The sequence below is a fragment of the Spermophilus citellus genome, assembly GCF_964194105.1.
Source record: "Spermophilus citellus genome assembly, chromosome: 10".
NCBI lineage: Eukaryota > Metazoa > Chordata > Mammalia > Rodentia > Sciuridae > Spermophilus > Spermophilus citellus.
The window spans coordinates 69,690,193-69,698,977 of NC_138197.1; the positions used below are offsets into that span (position 1 = coordinate 69,690,193).

An 8,785-nucleotide genomic window follows, 5' to 3' on the forward strand; every position below is an offset into this window, starting at 1 on the left:
GCCATGCGCGTGCTCTACCACTGAGCTGCACCCCCAGTCCCGTGGCTCTAAATGTAGGATCGTGCAATTGAAAAAACACATGCACGAGCATACACACACACACACACACACCCCACACTCCATACCATACCACTCCAGAAACAGAAACTTGGGTTGAGGCTTCGTGGGCTACTGAGAAGCCACGATGTCTGTTCTGGGTTTATCATGACACCTGACTGTGACAGGGGCAGAACCACAGGTCAGCGAGTCACATGATCACAAAATCTAGATGAAAGAGGGGAAAGCAGAAAAGGTGTGTGGCCCATCCAAGCACACACAGCAACTCAAGTGGTTGAGGGTAAGTTTGGGCAACATTATCACAACTTCAGGTCATAAGGGGAGAGTCCCCCAGGAACCCCTGAGGCCCAGGTGGGAACTTGGCGTGTTGGTATGGTCAGTGTACATGAAATCACAAATAGAGGGAGTAGAGGAGGCACAGAACCTGGGTGGGAGCAGGCTACCCAGCCAGACCCCTCTGGATCCTTGTCTCTTTCTATAGGCCAAATCTGGAGGTGGGTCCCAGGGTCATAAGGCAGGTCCAGGCTGCCTTCTCCTTCTGGAATGCTCCAGGAGGGTACAGTACCAGGGTACAGGAGCCTGTGTCTCATTCCCTGTCCTAGGCACAAACCCCACAAGAATCCCTCTCTTTTTGGAGCTTCCATCCATTTGAGTTATTTGTAGTTGTTTTTTTCTCCCCCTCCTCCTCTTGAACAGTGGGAGTTGCAGAACCTTGTGTGTGTGTGTGTGTGTGTGTGTGTGTGTGTGTGTGTGTGTGTCTATGTGTGTGTTGCAGTCTTGGCTGCAAACACTTTCCCATTCATTCCCTTACCGCATTCTCAACACAGTTTTGTGTGGAAGGAAACTAATACTTGGAGAGTGGCTTGGCAGTGGAGGGCACTGTGGAAAGCTCTCCAGACTAGGTCCCAGGCCCAGATCAGCCACCAACTTGCTGGACCACCTTGGGTAAGCCACTTGCCCTCTCTGAGCCTTACTTTCTCTCCTAGGATATAACACAAGGAGTTCTACTCTGTAGTTTCCAACCCCTCCCATATTTCCATTTCTGGGACTGTGACTTGCCCAAGGACCTACTGGCCTAGAGGTCCAGAAGCCCATCCTCCTGATCTCACTGTGATCCCCCCAAAGAAGGGACAGGGCTAGAGGGCTCAGGGAATAGCCTCTCCCGGACCCCAGTGACTATAGCAGTGATAGCAGGGGGTGGCCTTATGGGGACACTGGTTGGACTTAGAGGCACCAAGGCCAGAGATCGCTTATCAGGTATCATGGCCTCCCTGAGCCTGCACAGCTCACCACCCCACAGAAATGTCTCACTCTGTGGCCCAGATGGCTCTGAACTCCAGGGGGTGCCTAGAGCCTGTCACAGCTTCTGGGTCCCTGAGTTTAGGGACCTGTTCCTCTCAGAGCACAAATAATACCATTGGTAATGACTGGAAAGAGCTGACTGTTTACAGTGGGCCAGGTGCTTTACACCCATTTGAGGGCTTTACACCCATTGTTTATTTTAATTTAAATCCCAATCCTGTGAGGTAGGTTTCATTGCCCCATTTTACAGAGAAAGAACAGAACAATTATGTATCAGAGCAGGAGCAGGGTGATGCTGGAATGGAAGTCAGCTTCCTCAGTTGACCCTGGGTGACTCCATCACCTAGGGCCAGGGTCCCAGTACCACTGAAACTACCCCGGCCTCCAGGCTATGGGAGCTGCTCTCTGGTTGGGACTCCAGGGAGGAGCTGACGCTTAATGACTTAGGGGAGATTAACCACAAGAAAGCACAAAACACAAAGTTCCTTTATGCCTTGGAACTTTGTCACAAGTCCACCAGTTGTTTTCCATCCCCTTCAAGAAGGAATAAATGGAGGTCAGACAGCAGGAAGAAACTCCCAGTCAGTAGAAGCTAGGTAGTTTGACATCTCACTAGAAGGGTAGCTTTGACATCTCACGGTCAGTTCTGGGTGAGATGTGGCCCCAGCCTCGACTCACAGTTTGGGTGAGAGAGGGACATTGGCCACACTGTGCTATAGAGGATGGGCATTTGCAGATTGCTGTGGGGGCTGGGGAGGCCCTGGGGCAGTAACCCTGGGGTAACCAAGGGAACAAACCCGGAAAACAGGGGACGTCAGTCCTTATCTGGAGCTCATTAATGGGGAACATTAGTCAGCTGTGAAAGCAAAGATGGGGTGATAGACATGCAGGTGGGCAGGGGCCAAGGTTGGGAGCGGGGGCAGCCATGAGGGAGAAGAGGTATTGGCCTAAACTCCACCTCCATCCCACGTGCCCAGATCCAGGATGGAGGCACCCTATAAGTGCGCACAGCCCAGCCGCCCAGGGCCCCAGAGAGAGAGACAGAGAGCACCACAAACCTCCTGGCCCCAGCCGCCGGGCGGCCCGCGGAAGGCCCCGCAGCATGTGGGAGCTCCGGTCCATAGCCTTCTCCAGGGCTGTGTTCGCCGAGTTCCTGGCCACACTCCTCTTTGTCTTCTTTGGCCTGGGCTCAGCCCTCAACTGGCCGCAGGCCCAACCCTCTGTGCTGCAGATCGCCATGGCCTTCGGCCTAGGCATCGGCACCCTGGTACAAGCTCTGGGCCAGGTCAGCGGGGCCCACATCAACCCTGCTGTGACTGTAGCCTTCCTGGTGGGCTGCCACGTGTCCTTCCTCCGGGCTGCCTTCTACCTGGCTGCCCAGCTGCTGGGGGCTGTGGCGGGGGCCGCTCTGCTCCATGAGATCACGCCAGCAGAAATCCGCGGGGACCTAGCTGTCAATGCTGTGAGTAGCCAAAACTTGGCCCCTTCCACCAGGGGCTGGTCCTGAGGAGACGCCTGTAAAGGACAAGATGGGAGGGACAGGCTCTGGCTGGGGGTCTGGGTGGGGAGAAAGAGACAGAGCTAGAGAAGGGCTGGATCCAGGAGCACCGCACCCTAGGAGAACAGGGAGGAGGTGTCAGAACCGAGGCCGGGCATGGATGGTCGGCTGGATCTTCCGCCACAAATCTAGAGGAAGAGGGCATCGAGGTTTCTGTTGGACCCAATGTCCACAATACAGTGAGGACTGGGCCAGAGCTCAGCAGGGGACAGCATTTGGAGCAGGCGGGCGTTCTGCACTGGAAGGAACCTTAGGGTGCAGCCATTAGGGTCTTTTGGAGAGAAGAGGGACAGGACCTTCTGCAGTATCTACTGTGTTTGGGCCTCATGATGGTCATTCCTCACATGCCACCCACTAACACCTCCCAACAGTCCTGCCAGGTAGAGATGGGCATGCTCATTTCTTAAAGTTGTAAGACCTGAGATTCAGCAAGGGAAAGCACCACCCACCCTTCAAACCTGGGCTTGACTCTGAGACCCACGCTCTTTCCTCCTGACCAATGTTCCTGAGCCACCATCCAAGCCTTGGGCTACAAACACAGAAGCTGAGGCTCAGGAAGGGGAGTGAGGGGCCAAGAGTTCTACAGTCAATACCAGAGGAAGCACCTTGGGCACTTTGGGAGCTGAGGGGACATCAGGAGCCTTCCTCTCACCTGCATTTGCTCAGGTCTGGGACCCTGAGGGGCATAGTGGGCTTGGTCCCCTCAGCACAATTCCCACTCTGCACCCCCATCCCAAGGCAGGACAGGGTCCCACATTTCTCGGCCTACTCCCTCCCTGGGCTCTGATATCTCTGAAGTGTCCTGCAGTCTCTACTGCCATCTGTACAGGGGGCCTTCCTCACAGGAAGGGCAGAGTTGGGGGATTTCTCTCTTCTTCAGAATAGAAGACACGTTGAGGCTGGGATCCCAGGGACAAAAAAAAAAAAAAAAAAAAAAAAGCTAGAATGGGTAAAGTAGCGAACAGAGTGTGCCTATTTCCACTGAGAAGAAAATGAGTTCATTTTGCAAGAGGAACTTCCTGAGACCATGGCAGAAAAGTTCTTCCCTAATGGCAGGGCACTAGGAGCACTAAGAGGTGCTGGGGAATACTCACTCCTGTTGCTCCACCATGTTACAGCCTCAGAAGGGAAGGGCCTGGGAAGGGTCTTCCAACATACTTCCCAGCATTTACCATCTTGAGGAACTGGAGAGAACCCTGCCTGGGATGGGGCAGTAGTGGGCTGGACTTGTCCTGAAGCTAGGGAGAGCCGGATGACCTCAAGTCTGTCCCAGGTATCCTCTGAGGACACTGAGAGCCAGCCAGGCCACCAGGAAGCTGCCATGGTTGTACATCTGCCCTGTGCCAGGACAGATACCATCTTGTCCTTGGTTCAACACTGTGGGGTAAATTCTGTAGTCCCCCAACGCTGAGCGGCAAACTGAAGCTCAGCATCCAACTGACACAAACCACAGAACCAGTAAGTGGCAGCACCTGGAAACAGCCCCAGAGTTATCTGACACCAGCCCATTCCGTCATTCATACCACCACAGCCATTTACCAGCAGGAATGGGGCTGAGGCTCTGCCCTTGTCATTTCCAGTCCTCACACAGTTCTCCAGAATGTGTTTTGTTATTCCCATTGTACAGCTGGAGAAACTGAGGCCAAAGTGAATAGGATCCTCCAGCAAACCAAAGGCCTCCAAAAAGTGTTTGCCTCCAAAGCTCTTTTCACTATCCCCTGGAGGCTCTGAAATTAAACAAGGTCAGAGTGAGGATAGACCCTAGAAGGACCCAGGGTATTTCCTGAGGTCTAAGACCCAGGGGTCGGGGTTCAGAGCCTGGAGAAGCAGCGTGGGAGTTGAGAGCTGTCGTAGCTTCACCCAGTGCAGTGCCCAGAGGGCAGGGTGCAGGGCACATACAGGATGACAAAACCCAGAGAAATACCCAGTGCTGGGTGTGGCCTGGTTATGAAACTGCCTCTTTGCTCAGCCCCAGGTTCACTACTTACCCAGGACAGGGGCTGGTGGGACCAAGGGCACCCCATGTGGGTGTGAAGGCTTCAACCTGGCCTGCACAGGATGTGCAGGCAGCAGCCCATCAGCAGAACTAAGGCCTGAAATAGGGAGCTGGCAGAGTCAAGGGTCCTGCGCAGGACTCGTGGAGGAGAGGCACATCAGGACCTGAGGGCTAGAGTCCCTAGACCTGAGTCCCTAGACCTTATCCCGGGAAGCCATTTGACCCCAGGAAGAAAGACCCCCAGCTTCCTGTTGCATCAGAATCATGTGGCCTAGAGAAGAAGGCCTCCTTGTTACCTGGCTCAAAACTTCCTGCTGCAGTCGAAGCCTCTTCCCATAGATGCTTCTGGAACAGGAACTCTGGGTCACAGTGTTCTTTTCCTCTCATGCTGTAGAGACGTAACCTCAGCCCGTAAATCTAATGGGGCTATGGAGTCTGTTTTCCACCTCTGGTTGGGTGTCGTGAGCACTCCTGGGGTCCACCTCTTCCCTCAGGGCAAGGGCCCGGAGGAAAGTGGTAATAGTTCCAGCTAAGGAGTTTTGGCTCCCAGCCCAGAAGCCTCCCTGGAGCCAACTGCAGGTGGGCTGCAAGATGGAGCAGAGAGGGGTGCATGGTTGGTCAGTGCCTCCCTGCTAATTCCCATCCTGTCCCCAGCTCAACCACAACACGACAGCTGGCCAGGCGGTGACTGTGGAGCTCTTCTTGACCCTGCAGCTGGTGCTCTGCATCTTTGCCTCCACTGATGAGCGTCATGGAGACAATCCGGGCAGCCCTGCTCTCTCCATCGGTTTCTCGGTGGCACTGGGCCACCTCCTGGGAGTAAGTAATGGCTGTGGGTTCCAGCCTCCTTAGAGGGATAGACCCAAAGACCTTCCCCAAAGAAACAGATGTACACACATAGAACTCTCCAAAGTGACAGATGCAAAGACCCCCAGAGGGACAGATACTAGAACACCCAAGAGTGACACACAACCCAGAAGCTTTCTTTGATTCTCAGACACCCCAGAGGGACAGATATCACTCTAGCCTCAAATGAATACAGAGCCCAGTAATTAAATTATGAAATTAATTGTCCATCATATAGATTCCTTAGGTTGATATCAAGCATTGGAGAGGGGGACAAGGGCACCCGGCTCTGTCTTCACCCTCCTTCCCTCCTTGACCCTCCTTCCCATCATAGATCTACTACACTGGCTGCTCCATGAATCCTGCCCGTTCCCTGGCTCCGGCCATCGTCACCGGCAAGTTTGACGACCACTGGGTAATGGCTGAAACCCCTGCCTTCCACCTTCCCAGAAACCTTTCCAGAGGGATGACAAATGGGGGAGGGGAGCTCAGCAGCTGTACCCCAAACCTACACACACCTTCTGGGGTGCTGGGAAAACTTGTGTTCCACCCTTCGCACAATGGGCTAGAGACTCAGTTCCCCCTCCCTGTCCCCACCTGTAAATGAGGATAACAATAGTTCTTACCTTAGTGACTTCTTGGGAAAAATAAGGAAGGTTACCAGTGTAATCCAGATACCACAGTGCCTGGCACTTAGAACTCAGTAAATGGCAATATTTATACCAGCTAACACATATTTTTATTATTTATCACCTATTTAATGCTAGGTTCTAAGTGCTTTGCAAATATTAATTCATTTAATTTTCACAATCCCAGGAGGTAAGCGTCCTTATAGGGAAAGGAAACTGAGGCACAGAGAGTGTAAGTGACTTGGCTAAAATCACATAGCAAGACAGAATCAGGTTTCACATTCAGACAGTCTGCTTCAGAATTTGCCCCATTACCCCTTGCAAGTTGTCCTCATCAGTTCATGTTGTCATTGCTAATTATATAAATAAGCATTTTACTGTATTAGCGGTGTGAGAGGCCTGCTTTCCCACAGGGAAAAGAAAGGAGAGCATGTCCTAAGCCCCAGACTGTGCCAGTGCGCTCTGCTTGCCTGCAGGTCTTCTGGATTGGACCCCTGGTTGGCGCCATCGTGGGCTCCCTTCTCTATAACTATTTGCTGTTCCCCTCGGCCAAGAGCCTGTCGGAGCGCCTGGCGGTGCTGAAGGGCCTCGAGCCGGACAGCGACTGGGAGGAGCGTGAGGTGCGACGGCGCCAGTCTGTGGAGCTACACTCGCCGCAGAGCTTGCCCCGTGGCAGCAAGGCCTGAGCACCGAGCTCTATCGCGCTGCCCTGCCGCCGCCCCACGGGCCTCCAGTCCACCTTGGAAGGGCCCACCCTGTCCTTCTTACCACCCCCTCGACCCGACGTTGGTCCCAAATGCAGAATAGCTACTTCCAGGCCAAGGGCTGGCCAGCAGCGTGAGCCCGCAGGAAGGGGGCGGCTGTGGGGTCAGGAGTCGGGAGCCTGGTAGATCTCCTCCTCTGAGGTTGTGAGCCAGGGAGTTCAAAAGACCGGGATCTGGGGACTTGAGGACCTAGCCTGGGAGAAAGGAGGGGCAGGTGGGCCAGGGCTGAAAGCTCTGGAGAGCCTGTACCCAAGTTCTGGGTGAGGAGTGCACAAACCCAACCTTGGGGTTCTGGGATGGGTGCATCCAGTTTTGCTAATATGCAATGTGTGTTCATCCCCGAGTTTCTTTGTCCTCAGGTGCAGGGTTTGCACACTCCTGAGTGTGAACAGTATGACTACAGTGGTGCAAGTATATGCAGGACTGGGGACTTCTTGCTTCTAACCTTGACCCCCCCTCCTCCCACACCTGCAATAAATCCACTTCCTCTGCAGTGAATGAGTCCTCCCTACCAGTCATCTCCAGAAGAAAGGGAAGAGTGGGCTCTAATTTCCACCCCTTACCCTGCCTCTTCTGGAAAATTCTCCCAAGTTGCTGGGCTGGGCCTCAAGATTTGGCAGGACTCATTGCTGGAGGCAGAGAAGTATCACCAGAGAACTGCTCCTTTAGAAATGGCCTCTGGAAAAAGGAGAGTTGAGTAGCCAAGGATTTCCTTCCTGTCCTGAGGGAGGAATCTTCAAAGGGGAAAGCAATTATATGTGTATGCACATCTGTGTGTGAGTCTGTACACAACCCTTATGGGGGCCCCAGACCCAGAGATTAGCCTTGCACTTGAGTAGAGGAAACAAAAACCCTTTGTGGGTCTCTGGCCTTTGTCTCCGAGCGGGGAGATTTGCAACTGGACACTTCTTGAAAGGAGACACTCAGTTTCGCAAGTGAACCCTCTCGCCCAGCACACACCTATAGCTGGCTGGGCAAGGCACTCAGGCATACAATCCCTGGCACCAGGCAGCACCCCTCTGTCACCTGCCCTCCTCGCCAGGCAGCACTTCTTCCCCCAGAACTCTCTGTTCCCTCTGTCCCTTCCTCTCCTTGCTGTGCTACACTCATTCCTGGCACCCACCACAGGACAGTTATCATTGTGGACTCTCGGGACCAGAAAAGGGAAATTACTTGCCCAGGCAGAAGCAGGTCTGAGTCTAGAACACAGGCTTCTAAATTTTCCAAGCCAGAGCAATGTTTCTCAGATGTGATTAACTGGGATTAAGTGAGATGATGCATGTAAAGATGCTGTGTGAACTGTAATTCTTAATACCATTATCACGCGTTATTAGGTTCATTTTCATTATTTCTGCTTCCTCGGGTGGGAGGAGTATGCAAAGGGCCTTGACCCTCAGCCTCCTCTATTTCCTTCATTGCGTGGGAGCCCCAAGGTCCAGGCAGAAGAAAATGGGTTTGGGGCTGGCTCCATCCTGGTCTAGCCTCTGAACCTCCCCTTACCCTGAGCACAGACTGGCCAGCGGTTTCTTCCTCTTCCTTCCTCTAGCTACGCAGCCCATCCATCCCCTCCCTTCTCCCTCTAAGCCTGCTGCATAACTAACCCAGGGAATCACACCTAGAGCCCACTTTTCCA

General features: G+C 53.5%; 1 protein-coding gene across 1 annotated transcript; it reads left to right on the plus strand.

Moving 5' to 3' along the window:
* Positions 1–2,461: 2,461 nt before the first annotated feature.
* LOC308658364 (aquaporin-2) lies at positions 2,462–7,161 on the plus strand (the record flags this gene model as incomplete). Its single annotated transcript, XM_081310916.1, has 4 exons — positions 2,462–2,821; positions 5,568–5,732; positions 6,094–6,174; positions 6,865–7,161. The coding sequence occupies 4 exons, from the start codon at positions 2,462–2,464 to the stop codon at positions 7,072–7,074; spliced, it is 816 nt and encodes a 271-aa protein (XP_081167042.1). The 3' UTR covers positions 7,075–7,161.
* Between the last annotated feature and the right edge of the window lie 1,624 nt (positions 7,162–8,785).